Source organism: Ciconia boyciana, chromosome 5 (assembly GCF_034638445.1).
Source record: "Ciconia boyciana chromosome 5, ASM3463844v1, whole genome shotgun sequence".
Taxonomy (NCBI): Eukaryota; Metazoa; Chordata; class Aves; order Ciconiiformes; family Ciconiidae; genus Ciconia; species Ciconia boyciana.
Genome location: NC_132938.1, coordinates 31,330,254 through 31,344,758, shown reverse-complemented (window position 1 = coordinate 31,344,758; position 14,505 = coordinate 31,330,254). Strand labels below are relative to the sequence as shown.

The window sequence follows — 14,505 nt, the reverse complement described above, 5'->3', positions numbered from 1 at the left end:
ACATCTCACTGACTGCTTTATCTGAATTAAAAATGTTTAATTATGCTCTGCGATCTGCCAATAATTTATTGACACGTAGCAGATGCCATGACAAAGTGATCAGATGGTACAAGGCATGAGTGTATGTCATTGCTTGTAACAACACAGGCATGTATTCCACTAGTTAGAGTACACGAATTATTTAAAACATGGGAAGAACTTAAAATAAAAGACAATGGGGCAGTGCAATGAGCCTTCATGCAAGAATGGAAGCTTCCCTTCTGATGTTTGGTGATTAGAGGTGCTGGTTGCTCGCTTACATTTCAGGCGGTGCACACTCGGGGCTGAACATCCTGTACCCCTCCTTGATCATCTTATAGAACTTGGAGTCCACGGGCATCCCTGGATATGGGCTGCTTCCTGTTGAGAGAGCACGTGAGGAACATGATTTCTGCATCTGCAGTAAAACCAAGATAAAACAGAAATCCCCTGAAGTACAGATCTTGAAGGAGCTTACCTAAAGAAAAGAGCTCCCAAAGCAATATCCCATAAGACCAGACATCACTCTCAAAGGTGTAGACGCAGTTGAAAATACTTTCAGGTGCCATCCACTTCACTGGAAGGCGAGCCTTTCCAGGGAAAAGGGAATAAATTAAGACAATGGACACAAGGCATACAAAATTTACAAGATAAAATTAACCTTTTCTACTTCTTATGTGCTTTAAATACTCATTAAATCAAGAAATAGAAATATCAAACCAAAAATGAGCATCTCAGCATTTTAGAGTCTCCAAGTGCTGCATGGTTATTGATCCATCTTTCTGTGGGTCTACCAAACTCGTGCGGTTCCTTGCACTCTGATTTTCTGTATACTGTGTGATTCCTTCTGTCTTGTTTATAAGGGATGGCAGGAAGTCAGAGCAAAATAATATATATGACCATGGCATGGTTCCTTATGCAAACATGCAAGTTGACTTCTGTGGATTGGCTACCATAGGCACACAGATGAGATTCACACAGTCAAGATGCTTCAAGGCTTTAATCAACAGTTAAGACATCTGCTTTAGCTCCACAGTGTATAAGAAAAAAGAAAATGAAAATTCAACATGAAAGAAATATATATTGACATTTTTCGTAAGTTTGTGTGGGGACAGACATCCCTTGGGAATGCTAACTGGAGCAGAGGAAAAGGGCACGGAAAGCCTTTGGATTTGCTTCCACCTTCCTCTCCCTGCTTTGCCCTTTCCTTGTCTGACTGTAGGAGCCAGTCAGGCTTCTGCCCTAAGCCCTTGTCCTGCTGTGGGAGAAACCAGACCTCTTCCTTTTAAGTGGTCTTGCAACGATGCGTCCAAAGATCTATTTCAACCATACTATAGAGAAGAGCCTTGATGTCTTGTAAGGAAACGACACCCAACAGAAAAGGAAGTAAATGGAAAGGAAAAGAAACGAGGTGGAGGACAGGCAGCATTTGCCATGGGCTGGCTCACCAGAGAGGCAACCAGAGTTGTTTGTTTCCTGAACAACACAGACAGCAAACACTGTTCCTGGCCAAGCCCCCAGCTGCTGTCAGCAGCACTGCCTCCCAGCAGTGTCCATGGCTAGCGATGCCCCAGCGCTCCTGGTCTGCTTTAAGATCAGGCCAGATGCAACTAGATGCCTCCTGCAGCCACGGCTTCCTCTCTCCCCAGGCAGCTGCAGCCTTTCCTCCTCTGACCCTTTCAGTCTACGTAAAATCCTGTTGTCAGGGAACTCGGGAAACTTAAAGGGTAGCCTAGACATGTAGAACTTCATTACTTACTGCCCACTTCCCTCCTAAGCTGCTGGTCTGCACTTCACACTCCCAGGAGCCTTGACTGATCAAGCAGCTCCTGACCTGACCCTGAGCCTGAAAGCAGCTTTCTGACACTAAATGCCACTCATTATTTTGCCAGGACAGCCATTCCTGAATTATTTCTGCTCCTGTTGTTCCCTAACCTCAACTTCTAGGCACCCAGTTGCTGGTACCAACATTGTTTTTGAAGACAACCAATAAACCCTTCTCTCCCGCAGCCTAAAACAGGGATGCTGTAGGTACCTGGGACATCAGGGACTGCTGGGTGACAGCAAAGCAGCAGAGATATCTCAGAACACCTGAGGTGCCATGGACTGACTGAGGTTAACCAAGCATTTGCAAACCACTTTGGTGAGAGATGCTCAGGTGTGGGATTTTCTCTCTTCGTCAGCTTGCCCAAAGCCTGGATGGTAACTGTCCTGGTTTCAGCTAGGATAGAGTTAATTTTCTTCCCAGTAGCTGGTATAGCGCTGTGTTTTAGTATGAGAATGATGTTGATAACACACTGATGTTTTAGGTGTTGCTAAGTAATGCTTACACTGGTCAAGGACTTTTCAGCTTCCCATGCTCTGCCAGGTGCACAAGAAACTGGGAGGGGGCACAGCCAGGACAGCTGATCCAAACTGACCAAAGGGCTATTCCATACCATATGACACCATGCTCAGCATATAAAGCTGGGGGAAGAAGAAGGAAGGGGGGGGACATTTGGAGTGATGGCTTTTGTCTTCCCAAGTAACCGTTATGCGTGATGGAGCCCTGCTTTCCTGGAGGTGGCTGAACACCTGCCTGCCCATGGGAAGGAGTGAATGAATTCCTTGGTTTGCTTTGCTTGTGTGCGCGGCTTTTGCTTTCCCTATTAAACTGTCTTTATCTCAGCCCACGAGTTTTCTCACTTTTACCCTTCTGGTTCTGGCTCCCATCCCACTGCGGGGGGAGTGAGCGAGCGGCTGTGTGGGGCTTAGTTGCCAGCTGGTGTTAAAGCACGACAGTAACCTTCAGTTTGTGTGTTGTCAAGTCCCTAACTAACCATCAGCCTCTGACCATGGAGCACTCAGCAGGGCTAGGGAGAAGGGCTGCCTTGTTGAACATGGATCTTCTCTCCTTTGAAAAATGGTGCAAGTGAAAACGTGTACTCTGAAGGCAGTGGATGGCTGCATGTATCTGATGCAGACTTACAACATTAATCCAGGCAGTGCCAATCAGTTTGAGATGCAAAATACCTATAGTCTGTAGCACACTTCTCCAGTTTAACCACAGACAGACTCGATTTTCTTTTGCAGTAGGGCTCCTTTTACTACACTAGCACTTTAAAGGGGACTTCGAGTAGTGCCAAGGTAATCTGCGTCACTTCAAAGTGTCTTTGTACACCTGCAGAGGTCTAGGATGCACCAGTGTAATCGGTACTCTTCTACATAGGTTTTAAACTTTTCTCATCAAAATACAGTGTCTTGTTCCAACCGTGTTACAGGGTTTGAATTACAGCTGCAAGTTAAAGCTGTATGTTACACATACGAGGTTAAAATCTGTATATGGAATCAGATGAAACCAAGGCTTTTTTGCCTCCCACTATGCCCTAATCAATAAATTCACACTTCAGAATCCAGTTTCTGTTGACTGAGTGAAGCTTTATAGCAAAGAACGGGATGCAAACCCCTGATTATTTAGATATTTTAAAAATAAACTGCTTCAGTAATGGACACATATAGCAATGCCCAGATAAAAAGTTTCAAAATAATTATATTTAGGATTGGGCTACCAGAATATTCCAATGGCAAAACTTGCAATTACTCACAGAGCTGTAACTTTTAGTACCTTCAGATATAACAGAAAGACTAGGCGTTACATTGGTGCAGCAAAAACATCTCCACTACAACATACATTCAGACACCAGCACATTTTTACAGTATAAAAACATGTATATACTAAGGGTTTTGTCAGCACATACATCTTTGTCAGGAACTGCCCCTTCTAATGTTCCTGACCAGCACAGATATATACCAGAATTAGGAAATATAGATTTCTGCCTAAGAAAGGCTTTTCTTTGCAAGTCATGACAACAGGAACTCCCCAAACTTGAAGCAGGTGGATAAAGTTTCATATATACTTACGTTTCCTTTGACCACATAATTTGAGTCATTCCTTATATCTCTTGCCAGGCCAAAGTCACAGATTTTTGTTATCCGACCATGAGTTAGAAGAATATTTCTTGCAGCCAGATCCCTATGAATGCACTAAACAACAAACAGACAAACAAACAAAGCTATTTTATAATATCCTTAACAGGCTGTTCCTTGGTTACATGTTTACTTAGCTGTATAACTTACTGCATTATGTATTTTATGGCAAGCTGAAAGTCATAATGAAGCCATGTGTTAATAAGCTTATTCAGATGATTAAACATTCTGGTGTATTATCTTTACTATCATGACATTGATCCACATAGTTAAGGTTGTCTATGCATTTACTTTAGAACAGTCCACTTGCAGTCACTTTGAATTTTCTGGTGTTTCATGTTTGCAGCTAAAGTTTAATGTACTTCTTCTCTGACTTTTTATCGAAAAATCACTAGCCTGTTTCCTAATGCAGGACAAATAAGGAGAAAATGTGGTTTGCTTAACAATTCCAATCTTTTATTAAGTAACTATTGTGGTTGAGGGAAAAGTGCTGAAAAGCTGAAAATATGGAAAATTATGGTAACAGCTTCAAAGCACACAAGCCAGGAAACTGAATCCCATTTCAAAAATACTCCTCTGGAAGACCTGAATTATTAAGTACCTAGGAGAGTTTTATAAGCAGACCTAAGTATTTGAAAATAGTGCAAATTTTCACATGCTAGTATCTTTCAATGAACAGTCACATGTTCAGTGACCTAGCTAGCTTATAATCCGGTTATCACTTGAGAAGTGTGCATGTGTTTGTAAGAAGGGTGCCTGAGTTTCCCAGCGGTCATGTTTTCTTTGTATGCAACTGTGGAGCCCATGTGCGTTTGTTAGAGAGTGGAGGTAGTTCTCTAACAAAATGATCTCTTTTTCCATCTGGAAGGGACAGCATTAGTCTCACACTTTACTGACGGTATATTGTATGCGGGCCACAGCTATCTAAAAAATAGCTGAAGATTCAATTTTTCTCTTAATTTTTTTCCTTGAAATACAAAACTTTAGGAAAACCCTACAAAAAATGACTTAAAATACCAAGAATTGTGCAAATCAAACTCCGAAAATCATAACTGCAGGTTGCATAAGCAACTCTGTCCCTTTTGCACAATTACTGTCTCACAGGACTCTCCTTCACCTCCCAATCCAAAATATTCTTCACTTTGCATACGTAAAGCTGAAAGCATAACTGCACTGAAGCAGTAAAGTGAAGGAACGGCCAAGCATCCAGCATGTCTCTGCCTTGTTCCTCCAGAATCAGTGCAGTTTGCATTGAATAAAGACTTTGTCCATTGGAGGAAGCCCTGTCTTGTGATTAAGGCACCATGTCCTTAATAAGGGAATTATCCCCCCAGGGCAGGCTCCTATCCCGACTCCTGCACAGAGGCACTTTTATGCCTCTGAACCTTGATAAATAAACCAGTTGCAGAAAAGCAGCTGGGTACTCTGCACTGCTGGGCTGCGTGGACCTTCCTTCCCCAAGGGCGTAAGGCAATCTGAAGCATCTTATCCATCAGCCCACACTACTCTGCATTTACTAGCTGGAGCTAAGAGCGTGCATGTACACAACGACCGAAGAGGACCGAGCACAGTAATGTGTTAGCACAGAGCAACTTAATTCTGTGATAAACCAGTTAATTCTGCGCTGCCAAAGCGATACTGCACATTACTGCCCAGTCTCACAGTGGGGTGGTGTAACATTGACTATTGCCTTTGCTACTCAATGCCATGGTGACTGTATCAATGGAAAGACTACAAAGAGAACAGTCCCCAGGAATGATGCATAGTGAATCCTGGGGCTATTCTATAGGAAAATAAGAAGAAATAAAGAATATGTGTGCTAAGCCCTGGATGTCCTGAATAGTGAAGGATGGAGGAGCCTGGTGAAAACCATTAAAATCTGTAATATAATGTGTTTGCCTGTCAGGCCTGTTTTGAAGCTGTCGATAGATGAAAAATAAACTAAAGAGTTTGGAAGGAGGAACAATGGGGCAAAAAAACAAGTGCAAGAGCAAGTTTTAATGTGGACTTCCTTTGGAGCAGAATTAGAGCCACATTTCCCACTACTAACACAGGACCCCAGGATTACCTTATTTTCCTTAAATTGCATAAGTTTGGTTTTGCACTTTATCCAAGGTGCACCTGTACTACCCTGTGTCTATATTAGTTACAATGTTTCCATGTTAAATGGCATTTTTCCAATAAAATGTAAGAACAACTATAATTATGCTGTGCTTAAGACTCCTATTCTTTATAAATCCCTTTCTGTTATGCAATACCTTTCCTATGAAACCCAGAGAAATGTCTATTGTGCTCAGGGTAGCCAATGAAGATCCTTTGCGGGTCTCTAGGCTGATTTTATCTTTCCAGAAAATTAAAAACCAAGACATATCCTGTGCATTAAGCCATACTGCTAAAAAAAAAAGCACACAATGTGATAGCTCCCCTGTTTAAGGCAGTATTCTGCATGAGAGAAGTAGCAAGTGCAGCGTTGTTTAAAACTCATGCAAACAGATAGCTTTGCAGCTGTCTTCATGCTGTTCTTTAGTTTGTAAACCCTCTAGCAGTGCCCCAGAGAATAAATCTTAAACTCTCGAGATTTAATTGCTTTTGAAGGTGTCCACATGTTGGGTTTCCAGTTCTTTCCTGAATTCCATTTAATTCCCATACACCAGCGAAGACTGAAGAAATAACTCCTCGGGGTTCCTATGGGTTTCACTGCCTCCAAAGCCATCAGGAGTTCTCATGAAACTACCTGTGTGCTCCAGGCAACAAAGGAAGGGCTGAAGATCAAACCCGTAAGAGGCACCACCCAAGCCAGGCAGGGTTCAGCTGTGCCAGCCGTCTCCCAGCACACGACATTATTAATCAGTGGAGCCTCGGGGTGCAGCAAACATGCTTCGCTGCAATTCCTCTCCTGTCTCTTCTCTTGACATTTCTATGACTAGTTTCTGTTTCTGAGCACAGCCACTGATTCTACTAGCCTGAACTGCGGATACGCAATAGCACTGCTTCACGTTGACTACTGTGCACCCTATATTCTGTTTTATGGGATATAAACCACCACTTTTGGCCAATGAGCACAGTACAGAACTCCAACATTAGCCAAAGCTTCAGGTACAAGAAGGAGCATATCAGTTTGCAGTGCTTGTTGAAAAGAACACAGAAATATTCAGCATTTAAACATGTGGATCACGTTAAAACACTGAAAGAGATGCTAAAGGAAATCAGAAATCTACCGATTCTGTCCAGCTCTGACAAATTCTTAACTTACGTTTTTGGAGGCAAGGAAGCTCATGCCCTTTGCCACCTGGTAAGAAAAGCTTAGTAGATCTTCGACATCTAGAGCAAGTTCATCATCTTCCAACATAGAAAGGGTAACATCCTGATCGGTGTAGGATCCTATGCGATGTAAACAACAACAGCTTTTGAGTGGAGTAAGTGTAATCATTTAGAAACAGAGTTGTCTTAACGTTAAACAAAACAGTGATCTGAATAAGTACCAGACTAGAGTCATGTAAATAGCCCACCACCAAAAAGCAAAAAATAATCCTGATACTCCGTTTAAGTGTGGAGAAATGCAAGACACTGTAATTTAGCATATTGTTCTTTCTCAAGCCTTCTCATATCAATTATGGAGTTTTAAATGTCCCCATCCATAAGAGAAAAGTATGATAAAACTGAAAAAATCCATGAAGCCCCTCTCTCTGCACTCCCACCAGCAAACAGAATTCCTTGTCACTGTACTCACCAGACTTCACTGGTCGTTTTTTATCAGCTTTTGGTGGGACTGCGTATGACACTCCTGGTTTCATGTCCATGTACTCACTGGCAACATCACTGTTGAGGCAGCAGATGAAATGAAACGTAGTTTAGTGAAAAAGGTCTCAAAAGCCATCCAAACAAAAAGCCAAGGTTCTGAATATAACGCTTTACAAATGATCACTAGATTGGAAACTCATGGGTGTGTAAAAAAGATCAGGAAAGGCCTGTACAGAAAGGGAGGTTTGTCAGTACAGGCAATGATATATCTCAAAGTTTGGAGTTTGGCTCAGGTGAGCAAACAAAACCTTTCATATGTATACTGTTTATATAGACTTCACTCTCTATAAATTAACGTCCAGAAGTTTCACAGGATCTGCTAGTGCTTCCTTCTTCTGCTTAGGCCAACTCCTACTAGAATATTTCAGCAACTCAAGTGGCAATTGAAATGCAGAAGACAAATGGTAAAAAATGTTAAATTCAGAGATTCCCAAGTTCCAAAGGGGATTTGTACGTATTTCAAAGAATCAGTCGAGGCTTGGGCCAGCCATCTGCTACATTTTTTAAGTTTAAGTTTTCTTATTGCTATATATAATTCAAATGTACAGATCTTCATACTATATGGTTTATAAATATACAGTTAGGCACCTTTAGAAATTATGGATGTACTTTGGCATTTTTCACTTCATTGCCACTAGAACTCATATACATAGCCCTTCCTTAGCCTGAAATATGTTTAGTTTATGAACAATAAATGCAGCCACAGAGCTAACATGGAAAGGAGTAATGAGATCACTAATAGCGTTAGTCACCACCACAAACACATCTGATGCATTTAGCAGCTACAACTTTACAGTAAATACCAATATGAGAATTTGGTAAATACTCCACCGTTAATACCTCAATTTACAAAATGTGCTCAAGCAGTGAGATTCCTGCCCTGAAAAGAGGGCAGACCTCCAACGGCAAATCACAGATTTGTGTTCATCACCTCAGTGGTCCCAGCCTCTCTGGGGCATCACCAGCTATCCATATACTGCCACGGCACAAACAGCTTCACCAGTACTACGTCTTGCTGGGACAAAGGACTTTACAGCCTCCTAAGGGTCTGCCTGGTTCTTTTGTGTCTGCCAACACAAAGTAATGGGCCCACTGGGGCAATAAACCGACTAAAAATAAAAATGGGCAGGTATTGTAGCAGCCCCTAGGTTTTGGTAAATTATGTCTCCCTCACTTTGCAAAGGGAAGGAGCGAGCAGGAAATCTGCTTGGAAACGTACTTGGAAAGAGCTCTGGGCTGGTATCTAAAACAGAGCGGTTAAAAATACACAGATGAAGTAACTGAAAAAAGCCAAAGTACAAGAGCAATCTCAGAATCGTGACGTGGCTCGTGTCATCAGAAAATCCAGTGAGCTACTAGTGGCAGCTTGCCTCTGACACTGTAAGGCACTGGTTTGATTTTGTAAGAAGTCATTTCTGAAGGCAGGAACTTAGGAGAGCTCAGAGTATTAACACCCCAACACTGGGGGAATTGTCATTCAAGCTGCTAAATGAGCACTGCCAATGTTTAACAGGAACGATAAACACAAATACATACAAAGATTGGAGCCAAGGAGTTGCATGAAATAACTGCAGGAAATTTGATAAAGAAGTAAAACAGAGAGCGTATACAATCAATTGCGCTCTGTTAGAATAAACCACCCACTGTACAAATCGTCTCTTTAATGAAATTGTTTCCTTGCACAGCAAAGAATCTTCAAAGCCTCCTGCATGAAAGGTTTCTCCACGTTTCTTATCCCTAAGAAACTCTGGTATCTCCTCCTTCCCAATCTTCTAAAAATACAAGTACATTTCAGCAGGTCATACTTACGCCGCAGGCTCTGCCTGATGCAAAAGGTTCTCGTAAACTGCTGTTTCTCCATGTTCTTCATGTTTTGGACAAATAAATGAATCTCGTTTCCGTCTCAGAAAATTTAAAAGATCACCGTAGCAGCAGTATTCTGTAATGACCAGAGTGGGACCTGTAGATGTACGTGAGGTTTAGAAAGCACGTGAGTATTGTTTTCATAGCAGAAAACCTTACATAAAGATAGCACTCAGCCAAGCACACACGCTGGGCTATTAAAAATCACACTGCCTAGCACTGTCTAGGCTTGAAAAGTTATAGAAAAGTAACCAGCATCTTCCCTTTCACAGATCAGCAACTATTGTCCAGCTAAAGCTGCGTCGCTCCCAATTAATGCCCCCCCCACCTCAATAGCATGGCATTGTACAAAAATTAAACAAATAAGTCTTTTTCTCTTTCTTCATGTGATAATGTTTCTGGCCAGACACATCTGTTTGATTTTGCTCACTTCCTGAAGGAAGTTATTTGTTCCAAATGTTAGAGTAATTCAAGCTCCAAACATTAATCCTTTTGATTCACTTCTGTTTACAGTAGAGCTTCACACTCCTTCAGTAATGTTTTGGAAATGATGTAGAGTGTTATATTCTGCAGTATAATAGGAAAAATCATTCAAACAGAACAGCCTGCTGCGACAGAAAACTACATTGCACAAGGTCTTAGAATATTAAAATGAAATCGGAAAGGAGAATCAAGTCATCTCCAGCACGGATGTTTATAGATCAAATATATGTTTTCTGAGTGAATGACTCCAGCTATGGCCCTTGAATATGTAATTGCACTGTGTGTTATTTCATCTGTAAGGTTATTCTGTACCACCGTTTCCTAACCTCACTAGTTTATTTCCATTTTTCTGCAGTTAAAATTTGTAGCTTTTGTAATAGCAAAAGCAATGTTTGTGGTGGGATTTTCTTACAGATGCCGTATTTTTTTCAGCTGAGACAGACGTGCACTCAGGCCAGTGAGTCTACTTTGTCGACTGCTTAAACAAAATTGTTTAAATCATTAAATGTGAAAGTGACAAATGTTTTGCCTCCATCTAAAACGGTGAATTTTTACAAGCTCCTTTTCTTTGAAAAATGATGCAAAAACTTAAAGAGCAAATATTTCTGTAAGAAGCAACACCATCTTTCATCTTAAAATGCACATAAATTAAAAATACTATATAATAAAAATACGAATAATATAATATTATATTATTATTAGTGTTTACTAAATATTAGTATTATATTTATGTAAATATTAGTATTATATTTGCAAATAAAAAATACTATAAAAATACTACTAATAAAAATTTAAAAAGGACTGTATCACTCTGTATTGTAAAACTTCAGCTGTTTTGTAGCTTTTACTATGTATGAAAACAAACTTACTAAGTTAATATTAAACGTGAAACACTGGGGTTGTGCAATAGTTTATTTAGAAAATTCTTTTTCTCAACTTTCTGCTGCTTAGAATTTGTAACTTCAGTGGTGCCTTAACAGATACATTTACAGTTTAAACAGAAGGCTGGAAGACTATACAAGACAGGCCTGTTGACTTCACCTTGGATTCCAACAAGGAACCAGATCATGCATCTTTTCTCATTCATGAGAAGCAGAGTGGTTGAGGAAAAAACTTACGCTGTACATTTTGTCATCTCTCAAGAAGAAAACGCACAATGGCTCACATGAAAGAGACTAACAGCAACCTTCCTTTTCAGCTGCAGCTCCAGTGGTCTCATTACTGCTTTTAGGATGAGCCTAAAAATCTAGATTCAAGAATTCGCAGGTGATAGTCATGATGACCTGCAACCTGCCTAAGCAAGAAATGTATTGAAGATTTCTATACTTAGGGGCACTGGATTCCTCTTCACAAGGTTCCTCCTTCTGGCAATAAAAAAGGAACAGAAATAATCAATAATCTGTTGATAACCCCACCTCCAATAGTGCAAGCTCCAAGCAGATTCACGATATTAATGTGGTTTCCAAGGTAACTCAGCACTTTAAGCTCTGACATCAAGGCTTCTCTTTCTGTTAAATGGGCACTTGCTGCAAGGCAAAGCACAATGTTCAGTACGTAACACACCAACCAGAAGGCAGTCAGAAAAAATTGTACAGTATATTACAGCAACTTACGTTTCAACATCTTTACTGCTACTGTCATAGCAGCATCAGATTTAAATAGACCATAAGCAGTGGCTTCAACAACTTTTCCAAAAGCTCCAGCACCAAGGGTTTTACCTAATAAAGCAAAACAAAATACTCTGTAATGACTTGGAGCACTTCTTCCTGAAGGGTTCAACATTTTATTTTATGATATCAAGGAACCTATTGTAGATATGCCTGCTTGCTTTTTGTCCCAAGGTAAGTATGAGCAATTACCACTGTTTGCATTATTGCACAGCGTCTTTTTGACAAAACACTGCTGTGTTTGACCAAAGTCTCATATGAGATCTGAAGCTTTCACCTTGCAGATGAAGTTAAATAAATCTAAACTAACCAAAACTCAACCGGTTTCTAGGAAATTCCCATTTGTGATCATAAGGAAGTTGCGTTGGGTCTATGTAAACATAGTTGTTTCCATTTATTTCTTCAACAACTTTCCATTGAACTTCGTATTTGGGTTTCTGGAGAGGAAAGAGAACGGCTGTCACTACCGAAGCCTCCACAGGCAGCTCACACACTTTCCTAACTCAGGCAGAGGGACTTCTGATTTTACCTGCAAATATATGTACACCAGGATCATGACTATGATGCACATCAATCCTGCAGCAACTCCAAACGCGATTAGTAAAGGGGTGAAAAGGGTATGGGTACGGATTTGTTCTAGAAAGAAACAGAGAAAATTCTGCTTAAATACTGAACAAGAAAAACTATATTAAAAAGTTGCACGTGAAAACCTTTCCTTGGTTCTTCCTTGTGAAACACGGTTTGGGGTTTTGACTTTCCCAGATGTGCTCCAGGTACATCAGAATGGCTTTCCTGAATGAGCCGTGGGGGACAGAGCTGGCACAGAAAGCATCCGGTTTGTTGCCTCGGGAGTCTCAGCTTCATCAATTCAGGAGGTGTGACACCAAGATCAATTAATGCAAGGGGTCTGCATGATCTCCATCAAGTTAGGGTAAAGAAAGAAGCTTTTTTCTGAAGTCCTAATTTCTTCTCTTTCCCCCCCCCAAGTATGATCTCTACAGCACAGTCTTTACAAGTAGAGGTTGTGCCGAGTAACAAAGGAATACCATTCCAGTAAAACCCATCTGCCCCAAATCTGGTTTATTTGTTTATATGTTATATCTGGGTGTAACAGAGAAAAAAGAAGCAGCAGAACATTTGATTTTGCAAAGAGCACAGATTTACAAACACATTTCGAGTCATCTATGTTCTAGTGGTTTTTCCCCCCCCCAAACCCACAATACTGCTACAAAACTCATAAGCCCTTTTGCAGTATGTTGTTGTTACTTCTTTTACAACAGCAGGGCCCTTAGGCTCCAGTCAACTTTGGGACTGCATTTTCCTGAGACGTTGTAAGAACGTTTAAAAAATGCAGTTTTTCTTTCAGAAAAAATGATGTCCTAAATAGTCTAAACAGACAAAGACAGGAAAAGAAAAAGGGAGAGAGAGAAGGAAAGCCAGTGTAATACCGTAGGTGGTTTGCCCCTGTGCTGCACAGACAGAAAAAAACCAGCTAACTACTGAGCTGCAGATCTGAAGCCATAAAAAGATGATACCCAATATTCATTGAAAAATTAAAGCAATGCTTTGACAGGCAGAACACGTAGTGTAATACATTATCATACGCTCAGCCACAGTACCATAAACTTTACTATGGCCAAGGTAACCCACTTAAAATCCTCTTAGGGAAGGAGCTGAATGGCATCCACATTTTATGGTCTTACTCACTCCAGTCATTACCTTTAATAGCAAAGTTGAAGAAAGCAGAGCTCCTGTCCCCATTGCTGGAGGCCTCACAGCACACGGTGCCGGTGCTCCTGAACATGCTGGCGTTAATGGTGCTTTCAACCAGGATTCGTTCAAATGACGGCACTGATGAATTTGTGTAACTGATTTTGACATCCATGGGGGATATTGTCGGTGAATCAAAACACCTGGGAGAAACAATACTGACAGTTATCTGCCATGGCTTGCTACCTGGAATGGATGACAGGTCCTGCTGTTGAGGCAGATAGTCACTGCCAGACCATCAGATAACTAAACAACACTGCTCTACAAAGGGGTTCAGCTGAAGATCTTATCCTCCAAACTTAGCCTGCTCAGGATGTCTCCTCGTCTTCTATGTAGTGAGTGAAATGGATACATACACCAAGCCTGACTCAACTGGACACCATGAGGTCTTTGCGTTTGCTTTTGGCTAGAGATACCTACAGGTCTGTAAGTCCACTATGGGTTTTGTACCGTTCAACCTGCATCTCCAACTTCAGCTTCAAGCAGTTGTGGTCTATTACCTACTCTTGAAAACTTTCCCCAAGCATCGTGTTATTGCAGCACAAAAAAAATCCATTATATACATACAACACCATCCAGCTTATAAGCAGCCAGAAAATAGCCAGTTCTCTTCTCTCAAGATGCTGCCTCTCCTTCATATGTCACATCTTTACTACATGAGCACACAGTTAAGATAAAAAAAAGTACTATTTAAAAAATTAGGGAAATAATTATTTTAGGTATAAAACAAATTACGCAGGTGGAAGACCCATGACTTGCCAGTACGAGATCTACAATCATGGTGGAAGTCAACCAAAACCTTGAAACATGCTTCACAAATGCTCACTTCACAGTGAAACTCTACAATCTTTTTAGAAACATGGTAACTAGACATCAGGTTTTATTCATAATAACTCTGGACTTGTTTACTTGTCATACGCTTCATGTGAATAGAAAT

At 40.9% G+C, this 14,505-nt stretch overlaps 1 protein-coding gene across 1 annotated transcript in view; it reads right to left on the bottom strand.

Annotated features, from left to right (window-relative positions):
- KIT (KIT proto-oncogene, receptor tyrosine kinase) overlaps positions 1-14,505 on the bottom strand; it is a 55,479-nt gene that overhangs the window by 1,724 nt on the left and 39,250 nt on the right. The window contains exons 9-19 of the mRNA XM_072861986.1: positions 13,518-13,711; positions 12,328-12,434; positions 12,109-12,235; positions 11,745-11,849; positions 11,547-11,657; positions 9,595-9,745; positions 7,715-7,803; positions 7,238-7,365; positions 3,919-4,041; positions 497-608; positions 300-399 (exon numbers count right to left, since the gene is read on the bottom strand). Coding sequence (XP_072718087.1) covers positions 300-399; positions 497-608; positions 3,919-4,041; positions 7,238-7,365; positions 7,715-7,803; positions 9,595-9,745; positions 11,547-11,657; positions 11,745-11,849; positions 12,109-12,235; positions 12,328-12,434; positions 13,518-13,711 — 1,347 coding nt within the window. The remainder of the gene's footprint in view (positions 1-299; positions 400-496; positions 609-3,918; positions 4,042-7,237; positions 7,366-7,714; positions 7,804-9,594; positions 9,746-11,546; positions 11,658-11,744; positions 11,850-12,108; positions 12,236-12,327; positions 12,435-13,517; positions 13,712-14,505) is intronic.